A 19,715-nucleotide genomic window follows, 5' to 3' on the forward strand; every position below is an offset into this window, starting at 1 on the left:
GGCTGTGAGCGACTAACTAACGAGCAGACAGCAAATAACGAGTTTTGTCCTTGAACTGCACACACTAAATATCTGAAGTACGTAAGGCAGTCTTGACCTCCGGGGATCCTGTCATAAGACAGGCCCCAGCAAGGCAAGGAAATCTGTGAGAAGATTCCACCTCCGCCCAGGAATGTGAGGCCTCCTCCTTCACAGGGTTCCCACACTTAACCCTTAAAAGTCACATCACAAAACACACGACAATCGCCCATAGAGTTCAAAACTTTTATTGTGTACCGGAACACTGTGCTATAATTTCACAAGGATGATAGGGGAAGGAATAAGGCACGTTGGAGCAAGAACATAAGCACGAAGGGGAACGCTCCCCTCGAGATAAAAAAAAAAAACTAAACAAAAACAACACAGTGTATTATTCTCATTTGCATAAATCCTAAAGGGAAAGGAGGTTCTATGCTGAATCTACCCGCAGCTGCCCAGGCCATACACACATCTACCAACAGTCACACTGGGAATTTATTTACCGCCCGCACCCACATCAGCATTTTATAACATTTACTTAAAAAAGACAGTCAAGAAAATATTAAGCACTTGGCTCCTGGAAATGGTTTTCTTACAAACCAGGGGTAGAAATAAAATAGTAAAAACCCTGGCTGCTTTCTTCCGGCACCGCACCTCGTGTGCGGTATCGCAGCTCCGCCCTATTGACTCTAATGGAGCTGAGCTGCAATGTCAGACACAACCTGTTGGCTGGCGTGGTGCTGTTTTTAGAAGAAAGCAGCCATGTTTTTCTAATCCTGGACAACTCCTTTAAACAGCTTTTTACGTAAAAAAATAAAATCACCAGTAAATACATCCCCGACTGAAAAATTACATTCAGCGCCTTTTTTTTTTTCAGTAAGTGACAACCAATATGGCTTCCATTCCATCTCCCGTATGGGTTGTCAGCCAGCTTTACTAGTCTCCGCAATGGCAAATCTATTTATCCCCATACAATTGAGGAGCAGACGGTAGCGGTGGCCATATCGGCCATCACTCAGCTCCACCTAGAAACGTCTAGAACTACAGCAGCTGAACAGGATTTCTATGTACTGGATTAGATTTTAAATTTTTTATTTTTTTTTGAGAGGAGCTGCAGTGTGACAATCCTCTCTTATTCCTCCTTGAATTGTATAAATATACTAAACGACTGGCTGTCACTATTCCTCTTGTCAATACGGTATTGTCTGTACATACTCAAACTCTGAAAACTGATTGGACAGTGTCATAGTGTACAGGGACACGCCTCACTGACACGGAGAAGGGTAACGCCCAGTTGTTAAAGGGGTTTTCCAGGTTTGGAGTATTGATGACCAGGAGCAAGTGCTGCGGTTTCATCATTTGTTTACCTACATGCCCCTGATGACTTGAATAATATAAAGCCGCGGTACTCTGCACTGCCACTACTAAATAGACGCCGTGGCACTCACACAAACTCCCATAGTCCTATCAAGCATCGGATCGGTAGGAGTCAGACCCACCGCAATGATATAGGCCAGGGATGCCCAAACTGCGGCCCTCCAGCTGTTGCAAAACTACAGCTACCAGCATGCCCTAATAGCTGTAGGCTATCCAGGCATGCTGGGAGTTGTAGTTTTGCAACAGCTGGAGGGCCGCCGTTTGAGCATGCCTGATATAAGCCATTGATATTACAAACCTGGAAATCCCTTTTAAAGTATTCATACATTTCTAGGAGGACAGCCAAATGCATAGTTCGAAGAAAAAGATGCAATACAAGCGTTTGCTAAAACAGACGACATGTCGGGAGCCCACCGACCAGGCTAGTTACCTACAGAAAAGTACAAAATCAGCAAGCATTAGTTCTCCAGCTTAGCACGTGTTCGCATGTATTAAATATACAAACCCAGACACACCCAAAGGTCAAGTTTATGTTTTACATACAAGCCCATACATTCATTTTCATTTATTTCATTTTCTATTTTTTTTTTATACAAAATAAAAGCAGATGCACTTATCTACTTCTTTTTAACCCCTTCCCCCATCTAGATATACACACTGCCCCCCACAAACACTGCTGTGTTGCATTTAGAGTGCCAAAATGTACAAGCGCGGTCGGGGAAGTACTCGGTGAATCAGTGCTTTCTCAGTGATCTTCGGCGGAGAAGAAGGAAGTAGGCACTAGTGTGGTTGGCCGAGAACATATCATGAGCTAAGGAAATCTTCTTTCCGGTATCCCTTCTGTGAAAGCAGAACGAGAGGTTGAGAGATGGCAGGTTTGCGTTTGGATGGTGCAGTGGGTAAGGGGTTATTGCTGGGATATGACCTGTATCACAATAATCAGATTACTCACCGCCTTGAAGTCCCGGTGCAGCTTGCTGTACTGCCACATGTTTGTCAGAAGACTGGAAGCAGCTCGGGAACACTTCTCACTGTCTGGGCTGGAGAGAAGATAGGGGTAAAGTCTTAGTGACCTGTCACAGAGGGTCATCTAGATCAGTGTACCCCAGGGGGTATGTGCCACAGGGTATGGGGGTGTGTGCAACGCTGCCCTGGTGTCGAGCTGCTTGCTAGTGCCACTCCATATACAACACTAGAATACTACAGAAGGGCTCTCTGCCCAACTGTTCATTCTTATAAGCCGCTAGGCCAGAAGGACGAAGCAGGCAGCGCAATCTGGTCATTTCGACCACCTGAGCCAAGACACAATCTGTAAGATACCCATGTCCTGATTCGGGGACAGCAGCATGGAACGACATAAGGTTGTATTTGATTTTGTTATTTTCATTTACCATTTTGGGGGGCGCATACTATTAGGCCACTATATAGGGAGTCACTATTACTACTGGGAAGCAGGGGCTTTATAACTATTGTGGGCACTAAAGGGGGCGCTTTATTAATAGTGAAGACACTCACTATGGGGGGCATTTTTACTACTAGGGCACTATGGGGCTTTTATTACTACTGAGGGCACTATGGTGGGTTTATTAGTACAGGGGGGCACTATGGTGGGTTTATTTCTACTGAGGACATTATGGTGGTCTTTACTACTACTATGGACACTACGGGGTCATTATTACTACTGGGGGAAGTAAGGAGAGTTTATTATTACTGCGACACAATAGAGAGGAATTTTTACTACTAGGGGACCATGAGGGGCATTATTATTGGGCACACTATGGAGGGGACTACTACTGATAGGGACACTCTGGGGGGGGGGGGCATTATTACAATTGGGGACACTATTACTAGTGAGGGCATTCAAGGAATTATTACTATTGGTGGGACTTTTGGGAGCACTATTACGGGGGGGAACCATGGCATAGTATCATCTTGACAACTTTTGTGGACACTGACTGTGGCGCTATTACTGTCAGGGGCACGGTTTGCTGGGCAGGGATTGAAGGGAGCACTATTTGTCTGGTACAAGTATTTTCAGGGTGAATATCCGTTTCTGCAGTATAGTATTTGGCAGAATTGGGGAGCACAGTATCGAGGGTGGCAAGAGAATTAGGATGGAAAAGAGAGGAACATAAGATGTCTGTGGGGCAAACTCTGCTTAGACAAGACATGGTTGGAAGAAGTCATCATGGCAATCTGGGACGAATGGAGAAAAGCAAAAAAAAAAGTCTACATCAGAGGAGACATCACAGGATGTAATAAGCATGTAGTGCTGTATTCTCCTATATTTTTGTTAGGGCAGAGTTTAATTTAAAAATTAATTTCCACGCATCATGGGTCTAAATGTGGCGTCTGTCATGTTTGACCGGAAGATTCTTTCCATCAAATCTGAAGAAACGTCTGATGGAGGCCTGTAATAAAGCCTTGGACAGCGCCATGAGAATAGACTTATTTGTTGACACTTATCACTGATCGCTTCCAAGGAGGTACTTGGGTAGGACGTGTTGTCACTTGGGGGCACTTGGCCTGATTGAGCTAGATGTACTGCAAAAGCCAAGGTGAATGTAAGACCACTTACTCTAAGTGGTATCGAAACAGAATATGGCTCCCATAGATCTCTTGTCAGCCCTACCATGCGTCTGTATGCCTCAGTTTTCATACAGCGACACATACGTTTTGTTTTTTTCTTTCAGATTCTGTATGAACCTGACAGAAGGATAACTATGACACATAGTTAGCGTCTATAGCTCCACAGTAAACCAAGAACAATGATCCTATGATGATCCCATGATTTTCAGTCAGCGAAAATGGGCATTAGAGGTCTTCAAGGGAATAACTGGTATTAGTTCACATCATCACACCAGAGACAGCCTGGGAATGAAGGAACCAAGCACTTGCTGACCCCCTCACGCCACTGAACCTCAGAGTATTTCCCTGCTTTTTAGAGGAAGGAGGATGGTGCCAACATGAGCTGAGGTTATCATTACCTCATGCTGTTTCCATAGTGGTCACATCTTCCATCAAAAACGGATAAGGAACAGCTACTTAAAATCTGGAATCTCTCTGAACATGCATGTCTTCTCAATTGGAGAGTAGATTAAAGGGGTTGGCCTATTTCAAACAATGAGGACATATTGTTAGGATATGCCACCAATGTCACATAGGTATTGGACCTATCTCTTGAACGTGGCCCCCCAAAGGAGAGCACACTGTGCATGCATAGCGTGCTTTTTATTCACTTCTATGGCAGTTTCTCTGATTTTTCTGGAACTCCCATAGAAGTGAACGGAGAGTGCACTGTGCAAGCGTGGCCACCTCTCTATTCACCTTTATGGCAGTTCCGTAAGTAATGTGCTCGGCTATTTTTGCCACTCCGATACAAGTGAACGAAGGGTGGCCGCATTTGCACGGTGTGTCTTCTTTCACTTTGGAGGCCCCTTTCTAGAGACAGGTGCAGCTCCCAAAGGTGAGACACACATCTATTTGACACTGGTGGTGGCCTATCTTAGCAATATGCAGCCAATGTGTAAGATGGTCCAATGCTTTTAATCTCCTGCTAGACACCCGTGGCAGTCGTTTATCTTCCAGAGAACAAAGGGATTAGGCGTTTAAGGAAGCTTGAGCATTTTCTTCCTCAACATTTGCATTCATAGGAGAGTCAGGCGGTCTCCATACACATTGGATGCTCAGATGGTCCAAGCGAAATAGGTGGGCTTAAGTGGCACTGTATAAGTAAAGGTAATTCATTCATAAGCAATATGGACTATGAAAGAGTGCTGTGAAAACCTGTTGCCTCCAACTTACTTATCTCGCTTCCTCTTTATGTACATCAATTTGCTGAGCCCATTGAAGTATACAATATCTCGGGCTGCCAGGGGTCCAGCTACAGTCAGATTATTGAGCACGGCAATTATGTTCACTATGACTTCGCAAGGAGGGCTCTTGTCTGTGCTTTCACCAGGAAGCTTCTCGAGAAGGTGACTCACAAGCTTGGTGGCTATACATCAAGAGAGGAAAGATCATATGGGTATACACTAACACTTATGTAGTTAAATAGATGGTTGCCCACTAAATAGTGGCCCGCCTCCGGCGATAGTATGACGAGACGAACGAGCAAGTGGATTATTTTTTTATTTTTTATTACCCACAAGTCACAAAAGATGCTGAAAGTGGTATTCGTTCACGGTGGGTTGTGATGCTACAGATAGTGCTTGTGATGTTTGTGGACAAGTCTGGGGAATGTGGTGGCCATAACCCCTCGCTCACAGTTCGCTCCTCCATAAACAGTTCATGAACCCGTGCCAGTGAGTTCTGTGAGGTTTGGCATCTTGCTTCATCTTGTTGGAAAAAGCAGAACATTTAGTCTTCTCCAGCATTACCGTTGAAGAGCTGCAAGCAGTATCAGCCAACATATTCCGACGTGCCCAAAAGGGTCAGAGATGTGATCGGGGACCACTTTCAGCATCTTTTGTGACTTGTGGGAAATTAAAAAAAAAAACTTGCTCGTTCATCTTGTCATACTATCGCTGGAGGTGAGCTCATTTTCGTGGACCACTCTGTTTATAAAGGAGAGGAAGGCATGGGAGCGCCATAGATTGAGTACTCACACATCTCATCCTTGTTTTTGGCATGTCTAGACAAGTTGCGGATAAGACCTGTGAGAGAACGCAGTTGGCTGTGATCTGCAGTCCTCAAACGATCCAAAACTGGGTTAAGAATACGTTCTTGTTCCAATGCCACCTGGCTCAAAACGGCTGCCCACTGTAAAAAATACAAATGCACAATTAACTATGGACGCTTTAAACATGGCTTTGAAAAAGTACAATTGGTACTGCATTCTTCTCTGGTGTTTGTACCTCATAATCTGGATACGCACATAAGGTTAAGAACAACTGAAAGCTTGTAAGAGAGGTAAGCGTCACCATCCCCTCTATCCACTACTCTGTAGTCCATGGTATAGTGGGCAGCCAGGCAAATTCAGATCTGCCATGTCCATTCAGAGTAGCTGGTAATGATAGTTTCCTGACTGCCAGCTTGCAGGAGGAGGTGCTAGAGTCAGGGAAAGCCTTGGAAGATCCCAATAATGACATAGGTGTGTGTAGTGTTGTCCTGAAGTACTGTACCACAACATTGATAGGAAGGAGCAGAGGGGAGTTTAGACAGGGGTAGAGTTTTCCACCATACAGGGTGTTGTATATGGTGTAACCCCAAGAGGATGTAAGGGATCTGCTCTTGGAATGTGCAGTGGGCCTGAGCTTGACGATTCTGAATGGAAGCTGGTGGATCTCATGAAGTTAAGATGGCAACCAGGAGGTCCACAAGTAATAGAAAGGTACAGTGGAGCTAGAGTGTGATCACTGAGGGAGAGATGTTGAGTTGGCTGAGTAAAGTGTCTGGGCAACTGTGCGAGACGTCAACCCTGAGAGAGGCCAGCTTTGAGACCATGTGAGCTGTGTGGCATTGTGAGAGGTGACTGCTGAGATTGCATGGACTGTGTGAGACTTCAGCCTTCAGTGACCGGCAGAAAAATATAAACGTGGCACAGCCTTGATGGTCCTACACCTGCTCTCTCTGTTGAGTTGTTGTCTCTGACAGCTTTTCAGTCTCTTTGCTCAGCTAAAATTCCATCACCCTGCAAACTAGGCTAAAGACTACCAGTGTTAACTGTTTGTTGTCCATACACAACCTTTTGGGATACACTGTGCATAAAGACAAGTATTTTTAGCATTAAATCACATTTAACTTGATTAACTTAAAAACTTGATTAACTTTTAGTAGTAATCCAATGGGTCACGGCAGAGAGTAGCCAAGTTGTTCGAACGCTGAAAAAGCTTTAATATAATGATTCCTTTAACCTGAAAAATAAAGCATACGAGCTACGTACCTTGCGGTCTCCAGCAGTGATGTTCTGTAGAGCCCCCGCGGCTGCCTCTGTGGTATGCCTGTTGAGTTCACACTGCTGCAGTAGCCGGTTGTACAGGTTGACTATCTGTGGGTGCCACAGTAGCTCCATTCCCTTTGGATCCTTAGAGATCTCGGCAAAGGTTGCATAGTCCGTGCCCTGCTGCTGCTGGTGGTGGTAGAGAAAGAAAATGACAGTTGTACTCTATAAAGAAATAGCAGTGACAACATCAATCACAAAGAGTTACCCTCATGAATTTACCTCTTTAAGTTTGCGACTCTGTGGGGTGAAACATCCTATGGCATCTCCAGCTGTAGTCCGTCCCCGCTGGGTCCCTTCTAGCCTTTGCAGACTGGATGGTGGCATTTCATCATAAAGTCGGTAAGACAAGTTCCTCAGTACACATACTGTATTTTCCACACTCTAGAAAACATTTTAAAAAAAAATCATCATTTTCTAGAGAAAATTCAAGATGAATCTAGTGTAGCTCTTTTGCAGTCAGTCAATCAAATTACCTCTGCCAAGGTTGTATACTAATACACAATAACTATAGCTAGAATATACAGATCTCTCATCTAAGGTCTAAGGAGCTTTTTCCTTCAAGGTGTGAAGAAATACTGCCCCTGGTAACATATCAAGATGTTTAGTTGTTGGCCGCGACCTTACAGTAACTACTTCTCACCTTGTCTTCAGCTTTTCCAGCTTGTAATGCCTGGTTTGTGTAGCCAACCAAGGATTCCAGCAGACCAGGGCAATCACGCATCTTCTGACGCGTCTCCTCATTAGCTGAGCTCAGGTTCCTACATCAGAGTAATGGAGAATGCTGATAATGTACAATATTCCAAACTATCACAGTAACCTTAGCCCATCCTATTATCACTCCATCCACAAGAAAAGACTGGTTTAGGTTCTTTCCACATCTGTGTCATGGTTTCCATATATAAAGAAAAACCAGTATGCCATACCAGATCCATCGCACAAAGGATACATCAGGCGCCAGACAGCCCTCATTGACTTGACTTACAATGGAGTTAGTCAGGTCTCGATAAGTTTACAGTCATTGTGACTGGAAAAATAGTGCTGCCTGTCATCTTATTTTTCCTGTCAAATATGGAATCTGCAGCAGAGGCTTCAAAGCTTCTGATGCTGGTGAGAACATAGCCTTCGAAGAGCTAAGCAGCCATTTTACCTGAGGAAGCCAGTGGCATTGTAAAAGATCTCAGATTCTGATGCGTTCTGTTGGATAAGAGCAGATCCTGGAGATCCAGACAATGGAGACAGCACACGATCTGTTAAAGGTCCCAGAGTATCACGTGCCAATCTTGATTTCAAGTTGTCACTTGATGACAAATTCCACAAAATTCCTGAAAGAGACGAACACAAAAATCACTAGAACTTTGCAAACCTAGCGCTCTCTGTCCTTATTTAGTGCATAAGATTTTAGAAAGGGCTACCATAAGAATATGTGGAAATCATCTAAATATCTATTTGCTGTTGAAATGTCTAGACCAGCGATGGTGAACCTTTTAGAGACCGAGTGCCCAAACTACAACCCACTTATTTATTGCAAAGTGCCAACATCGCAATTTAACGTGAATACTACAGTCCAGTATAGTATATCTTCCATGTACTTTATCATGTAGCTATAATAGCCTGCCTACATTCAATGCGCCACCTGTGCCATTCATAGCGTTCCCTGCGCTGATAAATAGCGGGAAATGTCTAAGGCATATTGGCACGCTATAGACTTTTTCCTGGGCTCGGGTGCCTACAGAGAGGGCTCTGAGTGCCGCCTCTGGCAACCGTGCCATAGGTTCACCACAACTTGTCTAGACCGTGCCAATTATTTTTTTTATCATTTTCATACAAAGTCTTCTTTTTGACCACGTCATAGAAGTTAGTTCGGTGTACCACTTATACTGTATATCATCCCACTGGTAGTGCATAGGCAGTGTTCCCTCTGTCACTACTGACGCCAAAGCATTACCCATTTATATGAGCTCTTTCTTAGGCCTCATGCACACGGCCGTTGCCTAGCCATGGCCGTATTGCGGCCCGCATACAACAGGTCTGCACCGGCCGTGTGCACCCCGCGTCACGGATGCGCACCCATTGCGGAACGGAAGCACGGATCGGAAGCCCACGGAAGCATTACGGAGTGCTTCTGTGGTGTTTCTGTCTGGACCTCCGCACCGCAAAAAAAAATAGAACATGTTCAATTTTTCTATGGTGCGGACGGATCACGGACCCATTCAAGTTGAATGGGTCACGATCCGTCCCGGCCGCCTCACGGATGTTGCCCGTGCATTGGGGACCGCAAATTGCGGTCCCCAATGCACGGAACGGCCGCACACCGGCCGTGTGCATGAGGCCCTGACCGAATGCATCAGCTTGCCTTTTAGCAGCTTCATGGAGGTCTGCAGAGCTGGACAAGGATATAATGTGCAACCAGCAGGACCAGGACCAGAGTCCTCCACACTAGACAAGTAGAAGTTGAGGCAGCACTCCAATTAATACACGCCTTTATTCACCCATGCTTGAGGAAGGCTCATCGGTGCTAAAACGTTGGCATAGAAGAAGAAAGGCGTGAATTAATTGGAAAGCTGCCTCAACTTCGATTTGACCTTCAGGCAGCGGGAATTTAGCTTTCTAAAGATGTCCCTGTGAAAAGAGACTACTATGGGATTAGCTAGGAAAAGTCAGACTCTTATCCACCGCAGAGGACACGTGTGCATTGCACATATGAAGCCGAGGACCATACACATGTGCATCGAAGCGAGATGTATTATCCTCGGCTTCTTATGCATGAATCTGATGCTACTGGGCATGAATCCCGCATTTTTCTCCAGTAAATTCTACTTTTTCTAGCCAATCCCAAAAGGCCGGTTTTCACAGGGGCATCTTTAGAAAGCTAACCTCCGCTATGTAAGGCATGCTATTGGTTCAGTGGCCCCAAAGCAAACGACGAGTTTCTGTTAAACAATGTATTAAAGGGGCACTCCCTTCTGAGACATTGACGGCATATCACTAGGATATGCCATCAATGTCAGGTGTGGGCACCGCCGCCGCAACCTGGTCCTCTTCTCAGGGCCCTCAAAGTGAAGGAAGAACGGCAGTGCATACACCGACACCCTCCATTTAAACTGTGGGAGTTCTGAAAATAGCCACACTTCCATTCACCACAATGGGACATCCAAATATAGATGAGCAAGTGTGCTTGTCTATTGTCAGAAGTCCCACGACAGTAAGAGGAAAGCAAGCTCGGTTACTTCAGGGACCCCAGTCCCCAGTCTGGAGATAAAAGGAAGTTCCCTGAGGTGGGACTCGCACCTATTTGGCCCTGATGACATAATATAGTGATATGCCATCATTGTCCCAAATGAGAATCCTCCTTTAAACGGTACCCTTCCAATCAGGGTCTGCATCCAATATATATATATATCAAACATATAGATGTATAGAAAAAAGATTTAATTTAGAAAAGTTGACGTGCTTAGAACGTACCCGTCACATTCTTCCGGAGCTCATCATCTGGCTCTTTCAGTGCCCGTAGAAGCTCATTTACACCATTGTCTTCCACAAGCGCTATTTTATTATCGGTATTGTCGTAGATAAGATTACGCATGGCTCCTGTAGCATGGCGTTGTACCTCTTGGTTTGGGTTATTAAAGAGCTTTATTAGCCTTGGTATAGCTTGCAAGCTTCGAGCCTGGAAAATGTATAGTATTAAAAGTTATTGATGGAGCCAAGAAAGGATCCCGAGGACAATGGTCGCAGTGTAAGGCTACTTTCACACTGGCGTTTCTGGGTCCGTTTCTGAGATCCGTTTCAGGGCTCTCACAAGTGGCCCAAAACGGATCAGTTAAGCCACAATGCATTCTGAATGGATAAGGATCCGTTCAGAATGCATCAAATTTGGCTGCGTTTGGTCTCCATTGCGCTTTTGAGACGGACACTAAAACACAGCTTGCAGCGTTTTGGTGTCCGCCTGACGATGCGGAGCCAAACGGTTCCGTCCTAACTTACAATGTAAGTCAACGGGGACGGATCAGTTTTCACTGACAAAATATGGTGCAATTGAAAACGGATCCGTCCAACGTTTTGACTTAACTTTTTTTTTTTTTTATGAATAATGCAAACGGATCCGTTATTAACGGATACAAGCGTTTGCATTATCGGTGCGGATCAGTCTGTGCAGATACAAGACGGATCCGCACCAAACAAGGGTGTGAAAGTAGCCTAACACACCTGTATTCTCCATGCGTTCAAAGCTACGGCTCACCTGCTTTTTGGCTTCTGTATCACTGTAGCACCGATGCTGTATATACGCTGCTCCTATGACCTGCAGGCTTGGGTCATCATCAGCCACCAGATACTTCACAGCAGTTGGCATGCTCATGTCATCAAACCTGAATATATTATATTTGTTATAACATGTGACATTACAACGTGGCAGGGGCAGAGGGGCCCACTGTAGCCACACCGAGTTTTACAACAAGTATCACTACTCCCACTTTCCACGGGTCTCTCATAGATTACTCAGACATTGCATCACCCCCATCAGCCAACAAACAAAAGGTGAAGATTGCCTGAGCTGCACTGTGATTGACGAGTCAGTGTATGAGCAGACTACAGACCACCAGGGATGTCATCAATCATTTCAGTAGCCTAGCCCACCCAGGATGTTATCATTAAACTCTTCACTTCCCTAGTCTACAAGTCATTGTACTACTATCCTCTTCAGAAGGGGGCATTACCACTAGCCCTTTTACAGCCCTAGACCAGCCGACCCCTTCACTACCCTAGACTACCAGTGATGTTACCCATTGCCGCAGGCAAAATAAAAATTGTTTAACGGATAATAGGGAGATAAAAGAGATCATTTACAGTCATTAATCATTTTAAATTTGAGAAGATATGAGTTGCAGGTATTCCGGTGGAAGGGGACCCATAAACTGCTTGCACAGGGGCCCCAAGTTGTCACGAGAATGGTGCAGTTTCTTGAAGAAAAAGCGGGTCCTCTTTTCTGATCTTCTACAACCTTTTTAAACCATCAATGTTTATTTGAACCCTATATAGTTTTGCCTGCGACTTACCCGCTAGTAAAAGAATGTTGACTCATCAAACTCTTGTTTCCATCAAATACATCCATGCCCCTTAATTCTTGCACTTGGTGCGCAGACTCTGCCAGGCTCCGCATGGAAGGAGCCCGAGAGGTGTGTTCAGTTACGTTAGATACATAACTGTTGCCTACAAGACTTTGTTGCTGCTGAATCTGCTGTGGGGCAACTGAAGCCAAAGTGCCGTAAGAACCAGATGCTACCCGGGCACGGTTGGAGCTTTGAAAGCGTTGTAAGGTGCGCATTGCAGGAGCCCGGATTGTGCGAGTCTGTGCCACCTCTGCTCGTTCAACCCACGAGGTGCCGCCATCCTGGACAAGGTTTCCAGAGAGAGACCTTTGTATTGCTGGCCCTGCGCTTGCAGAAGACATCTGGCGTGCATAGAAGCCCGAGTTAGAAGACCCGTGGTCGTATCTTTCTTCACCATCTCCAATGCGCAAAGACCTTAGAGACATGGTATCATATTCTCTTTTGCTTGGGTACACTCGTTCATGGTAGGAGGCTGGACGATAGGTAGAGTATTGCTGTTGTCTTTGCTGCTGTGGAGGTACACTGATTCTTTGTGTTCCTCCAAGATCCACAGCAGAGCGGGAAGAGTAGTTTGTACGCATGCCTCCCATGGTGCCATACCCAGAAGATCGGGCGGACTGCAAAGAACAAGCAAAAGTTATTCTGCAGGGTGTTTATAGAAAGACAACTCCTATTAGGGCATATGAACGAAATAAATGAGGGCCCCCCCCCCCCCCACCAGTTCTAGAGTCCATCCTGTTGTCCGAGCAGCTGTCTGAATGGCCACAATGTCATAGTGCAGGACATGACTGGGTGGCCACGTCTACCCCAGAAAAATCAGCTGTTTGCTGGGAGCATAACCTGGGGCAATCTGCTGATCGCCCCACGTCTGCATTTTTAAAGGGGTTGTCACTGATGAGACAACTCCTTTATACTAATTATTTCTAAATATTCAGCTAGTAAAATGTTTTCCAGTTCCAAGAAAAGCAGATCATTCTTGAAGAGTATGGCGCTACCTGAAGAATCACTCATTTTAGCATAAAGTGGAAGCACGAGTTGTGACACGAGAGAAGAGATGGCACTAAAGGCAGTATTTGTACTGGATTAGAAGTATATTACCGGATACTTGTGTTATATTTACAGTGTTCACTAATATCACACTCCACCCCACTGGCTTCCCTTAACAGGTACTTACAGATATCCTTTGATCATTGCTGAGGACCTGGGAGCGGGAGCTGTAGGAATTTGGCATAGTACTGTACTGGGAGCGAGAGGAGTAGCCGTCTGTGAAGATAAGAAGAAAACCAAACCTGTCAAACCATGAAAAGCCAAATGGCAGGCTTACAGGGCCTAATAGTCGGACAGATTATCGGGGATGAATGATCCTACGCACACTCGTTCCCGATAAGCTGCTCGTCTAAAGGTGCAGCCGATGTCTGGTGATGTAACTCATCGGCATTTATCCTAAATGGGCTATCCCATTAATAATTTTAAAAAATATGAAAATCAGACATTATAGCACATGTCAATTTCTTTCTAACAAAGCTAGAACCAGCCCTGTACCTCACATGGATCCAGAGATCTCCCCATTCATTGCTCTGCTAGATCTAGATCAAGCTGACAGCTCAGGGGGAGTGTCTTTTCTGCTGCAGCTAAGTGGGCGTGTCTCAGCTCTCCCCATCACAGCTCAGGGGGCGTGTCTCGGCTCTCCCTATCACAGCTCGTGGGCGTGTCTCGGCTTTCCCTATCACAACCCAGAAGGCAGCGGAAGGATGAAACGGAGCATGTGCGGCCTTCTCAGTGAGCAGGACAAAGAAATAAAAAAAATATAAAATACAGCAGGTGGCGCTATACAGATACATTTAATTAAATAACTTAATGGCTATTCTAATTTTTTTATTACATGCAATTACAAAACTATTCAGATCCAGGGACAACCTTTAAGAGAGTGTTACCAAGAAATCCACTGGTAAACCAGGTACAATGCCTTGTAGGGCTAGCTCAGCCCAATGTAATGATACCTTTCACTTCATTCTGCAGAAAAGGCACTTTTAATCCACATGCAAATCAGTAGTTAACTGCACCAAGGGCAGGCCCAAGAAGCCACCCTGTGCACCTTTTGCTTCTCCTGCTACCTCTGCCAGCCCCTCCCCAGGTTTCTACTACATATGGTAGTTCTCTCAGTGCACTTTACCTCTCATTTGCATATGGACTGGAAGTTTTTTTTGTCTAGAATGAAGCAATGGCTAAGTGAAAGATATCATTATATTCAGCTGACCTAGCCCTACAAGGCAGTGTGCCTGGTTTAATTTACTGGTAAATTTACAGTGGTTCTATGCTGCAATACCAGATACAGCCTACGCGTAAGGATGGCGCAAGTTCTAAAAAAAATAAAAAACATTTTTTGTAGTCTTATGTGTCTAAGTGTTAATAAGAGACTAGCTACGGTTGTACCACACTATAGATTGTAGTATCTATACTCCCTTGTTATGCAATGCTGAATAAATGTTGCTATGGTAGACCATAATAGAGATAATCTCAGTGATACAATTAGGGTAAGGCCACATGGCAGTAGTGACGAGGTCACGTTGCTGCCGAGTACCGCGTGGCCGTACAAACCGCACCAGACTCAAATTGACTAATTTAGTGGGTCTTCAATGTTAAAGGGTCACAGAGTCCGTGTGATACTTTTGATATGTCAGAGACATATCAAAAGTTTTCATTGGTGGGGGTCTGAGTGCTGAGACCCCGCAATCCCTAGAACAAAGAGAAATAGGTGCTCACATATTGCGCTCTCTCTCCATGCTGCATGGGATGGAATCCAGACGGCCCATAGACTTTCTACGGAGAGTGTCTTGCTTCCTCTCCCACAGTGATTAGAGCGAGAGAGCACTCAGCCCTCCACCCATCCAAAGTTTTACAAAAACTCAGTGACCCAGTCCGTGTGGGCAGCTGTAATAAGGGATAAAAATCGGCCTGACATTTATTATTGAGCTTCATTTTTAAAAATGGCTTGCTACCCATACAACCAATCAGATATCTGCTATCATGGCTCATTCCGGTGTGGAAAAATGAAAGCTGCTATGGCCGACAAGGGCCAGTTCTCTGTTAAAAGGCTTCGCCAAATGTACCAAATAGAAAGTGAATCATACAACATGTTACAAAGAAGATGGTGGCCTTATCCTTCTTAGTAGTTCCTTTTGTCTGAGGGATCTTGTGAGAGTTCTTGAGGCCCGATTAAAAGCATGACTTAGGCAGAGTTGTAGCTGGGCTTTTTCTTCTCAATGGGCAAAGATTCGATTTGCTGCCCTAGCCGTGTATCTAAATACCCTGGCTAAGGCCTCATGCACATGACCATATCCGCCTTGCAGTCCGCAAATCTAGGATCCGCAAAACACAACAATTTTTTTTACTCCTGTAGAAATGTCTAATTCTTGTCCGCAAAACGGACAAGAATAGGACATGTTCTATCTTTTTTTTTGCGGATCCCTGGAATGGACATACGGATGCGAACAGAAGACGTTGTGCTGTCCGCATCATTTGTGGCCCCATTGAAATGAATGGGTCCATATCCAATCCGCAAAAAAGTGTGGACTGAACATACAGTCATGTGCATGAGGCCTACAGCAGAGGAGTTGGTTGGTGCTCCCTATGCCCTGCCAGGCCTCTTGTAGCTACGCTGCCCAGGCCCATAACCATTATAAGATGCCAACCCAAATGAAATGCTCCCGGTGAGTAACAATATAAAATGATAACTCTTATTTACCTGCAGTCTAAGTAGCCATATTACTACTAATGAATCATCTGTCTGGAACTCAGCGATGACTGCCTGCCTCCATACTCTCAGAAATTCTGTAGAGTTTGATAAGATATACCGTAGCTCCAGGGCATGCACTCAAGGACTACTGTCTGGTTTACAGTCTCAAATAAGGACGATATCAGCGCCATTATGTGGCTTACATTTCATAGATTAAAACGTTAACTATTTTGCATTCTTGATCTCTGACCGAAACTTCAGCACCTCCTCTATGCTGCAGGTAAAAAAACCATGGGTATGCGAGAAGTCACAGAACTCCCCAGTGAGAACTTCTCTTTCACTAACTGGATGTGCAGCACAATTTGCTAAAGGCCCCCATATACTAGGGTGACCATACGTCCTCTCTTTTTCCAGGACATGTTCTTTTTTTTGAGACCTCAAAATGTCTTAGATTCTCAAGGGGAGGAGTGGTGAGCCCCGCCAGGTGGGCACTATTACTAATGAGAGCACCAAGTGTCCTCCTTTTTTGAAAACCAAAATATGGTCACCCTACCGTAGACATTAGTGTATTGTCCAACGAACCTGCTGAGAACTGTGGGTTTGGCCGACAGTCTAATGTCTATGTGGAGCTCCTAACTCTCCACCAACAGATGACGTCTGGGGAGAGAAGGAACTACAAAGTGAGTATTTTCGCTTGATCCCTTTGTTCTCCCAGAAGATGTCGCTGCCAGAGGTGTCCAATGGTGGCTTTTGTAACGCCCCAGAGGTGCATTACCACTTTTACACCTCGCCACTATCTCCCACGGTTAACCTAAGGTCATCCCCTGTATTAATTTCCAGGGCCTGCAAAATGTGTATTCTTATTTCTCATTTTGTGACTGTTTAAGTGTAATATGCCTGGTCTAACAGCAGGTGGCAGCAAAAAAAGCAGAGCTATTTTACCTAGAGTGGAACCTTCTTTCCATTCTAACTCTCTCTAAGGCCTCTTTCACACGGGCGTCAGTTTTTTTGCCAGGATAAGAGCCGGGTGCTTTGCGGGAAAATGCGCGATTTTCCGGCGCGAGTGCAAAACATTGTCATGCGTTGCACTCGCGTGAGAAAAATCGCGCATGTTTGGTACCCAAACCCGAACTTCTTCAGGGCTTGGGATTGATGTTCTGAAGATTGTATTATTTTCCCTTATAACATGGTTATAAGGGAAAATAATAGCATTCTGAATACAGAATGCATAGTAAACCAGCACTAGAGGGGTTAAAAAAAAATAAAAAAAAATTTAACTCACCTTAGTCCACTTGATCGCGAAGCCCCGCATCTCCTTGTGTCTCCTCTGCGCTGAGCGGCTGAACAGGACCTGGGATGAGCTGCTCCATTAAATACAGGTTAAGGACCTTCGATGACGTCACTCCAGTCATCACATGGTACGTCACATGATCTTTTACCATGGTGATTCACCATGGTAAAAGACCATGTGATGACCGGAGTGACGTCATCGAAGGTCCTTAAGCGATATTTAATGGAGCAGCTCACCCCAGGTCCTGTTCAGCCGCTCAGCGCAGAGGAGACACAAGGAGATGCCGGCTTCGCGATCAAGTGGACTAAGGTGAGTTAAATTTTTTTTTATTTTTTTTTAACCCCTCTAGCGCTGGTTTACTATGCATTCTGTATTCAGAATGCTATTATTTTCCCTTATAACCATGTTATAAGGGAAAATAATAATGATCGGGTCTCCATCCCGATCGTCTCCTAGCAACCGTGCGTGCAAATCGCACGGCATCTGTACTTGCTTGCGGATGCCATCCGATTTTCACACACCCCATTCATTTCTATGGGGCCTGCGTCACGTCGAAATCGGACAATATAGAGCATGCTGCGATTTCAACTGAACGCACAAGTGATGCGTTAAAAACATCGCTCATGTGCACAGCCCCATAGAAATGAATGGGTCAGGATTTAGTGCGGGTGCCATACGTTCGCCGCACGGATCGCACCCCCACGGAAAACTCGCCTGTGTGAAAGGGGCCTAAGTGAGAGTGGAGTCAGTCTAGTTTTACCTCCTGCCAATGGAGGGTGTGCAGCAAGCCCTCATCCCTGTTGGACGGGTCCTGCCAAAGCCAGCCAGAGTACCTTCAGATCTGCTGGATCCAGAGGCAGAAGTAAAGAGCCTCTGAAGCCGGGAGTAAAGTTCCTTGGACAAAGACAAAGCTACAGACCAGACTATAGAAAGTTAAGTACAGCCAAAAGGAAAAGTTTCCTATTTAATCCTGCTAGCACAGCAGAGCCAGAGAGCAACAGATGTAGCATAGCCGAGTGCGTTTGCCTGCCAGAATATATGCCAAAAGTAAATCTGTTGTTATTAACTTCAACACAATGTCTGGACTCAATTTATTTCTTCATCCCCTTCATCAACTACCCCCTTGATTTGCTTCACATGACTACACTACGCCTGGGATTCCAGCCTATACAGGAAGGAGCACCTTGACACATGCAACACCCTTAAGGGACATTGAGGCCCTCCAACACAACTCTGGCATTCCTACACTGGGTACCACCATATCACTAAAAGGGGCCCTGTGTCCTTGTTGCTACAATGACATCTTAAAGGGATAGCATGGACGTTCTCCCCCCCCCCCCCCCCCCCCCGGCACTTTCTCCTCTCTCCCCATGGAATACATGTACACGCTTGGCCGAACCGTACATGTATGGGGGAGTCAGGAGAGATAGCTGTTCAGATCGTTTGGGCAACAGCTAGCGAATGTGTAGGGAGGCCTTAAGGCCAGGAAGAGATATAATCATAAAAGGTGGTTTGTGCTCATAGAAATAAGGCAGAGTTCACACCAGAGTTGGTGTATCCATTGTTCCGCTCTGTTAGAGGAGCAGAATAACAAAAATAGCTGAAGTGGCACATAACTGACCCAAACTGAGCCTAAGGGTCCATTCACACGTTCGCAATTCTGTTCCGCATTCCTATGGGGCCGCACGATGCGCTGCCCGGATCCGGAAATGCGGACCCGCACTTCCGGGTCTGCATTTCCGTTTCCGAAAAAATAGAACATGTCCTATTTGTGTCCGCAATTGCGGACAAGATTAGGCATATTCTATTATAGTGCCGGTTATGTGCGATCCGCAAAATGCAGAACGCACATTGCCAGTGTCCATGTTTTGCGGATCTGTAAAATATACACGGATGTGTGAATGGACCTTTACTGATCTCATGGACTGTGGATATGGGATTAGTGGCATTAGTCGCACTACCCCTCATTTAGTCTTTTTGCATGTATGGTCATCATAAATGGTCAGCAGATTTGTACCTATGACACCCATGTTCAGACGTGTCCGCATTGCTGACAAAAATAATGTTTTAATGAATGCAAATGAGCCTCTAGGAGCAACGGGGGCGTTGCAGTTACACCTAGAGACTCTGCTCCGTCTGCAACTTTCACACTTTGACAGTTCCAGGCAATGTAAACATGATCACACCTGGCCCTGTCAATCTCAGTGCCAGGGGAGTGACAGTTGCAGAGAGAGCAGAGCC

At 45.3% G+C, this 19,715-nt stretch overlaps 1 protein-coding gene across 3 annotated transcripts in view; it reads right to left on the reverse strand.

The window, feature by feature from the left end:
* Positions 1-250: 250 nt before the first annotated feature.
* PKP3 (plakophilin 3) overlaps positions 251-19,715 on the reverse strand; it is an 84,019-nt gene continuing 64,554 nt past the window's right edge. For 2 of the 3 annotated variants that reach the window (XM_044270092.1, XM_044270090.1), the window contains 12 exons: positions 13,622-13,710; positions 12,394-13,064; positions 11,580-11,706; positions 10,802-11,006; positions 8,487-8,661; positions 7,980-8,097; positions 7,559-7,720; positions 7,280-7,465; positions 6,003-6,156; positions 5,200-5,392; positions 2,348-2,435; positions 251-2,235 (listed from right to left, as the gene is read on the reverse strand). In XM_044270092.1, the coding sequence (XP_044126027.1) occupies positions 2,200-2,235; positions 2,348-2,435; positions 5,200-5,392; positions 6,003-6,156; positions 7,280-7,465; positions 7,559-7,720; positions 7,980-8,097; positions 8,487-8,661; positions 10,802-11,006; positions 11,580-11,706; positions 12,394-13,064; positions 13,622-13,710 (2,204 nt within the window). In that variant the 3' untranslated portion in view covers positions 251-2,199. The remainder of the gene's footprint in view (positions 2,236-2,347; positions 2,436-5,199; positions 5,393-6,002; positions 6,157-7,279; positions 7,466-7,558; positions 7,721-7,979; positions 8,098-8,486; positions 8,662-10,801; positions 11,007-11,579; positions 11,707-12,393; positions 13,065-13,621; positions 13,711-19,715) is intronic. The other variant, XM_044270091.1, reaches the window with a different exon arrangement.

Source organism: Bufo gargarizans, chromosome 10 (assembly GCF_014858855.1).
Source record: "Bufo gargarizans isolate SCDJY-AF-19 chromosome 10, ASM1485885v1, whole genome shotgun sequence".
NCBI lineage: Eukaryota > Metazoa > Chordata > Amphibia > Anura > Bufonidae > Bufo > Bufo gargarizans.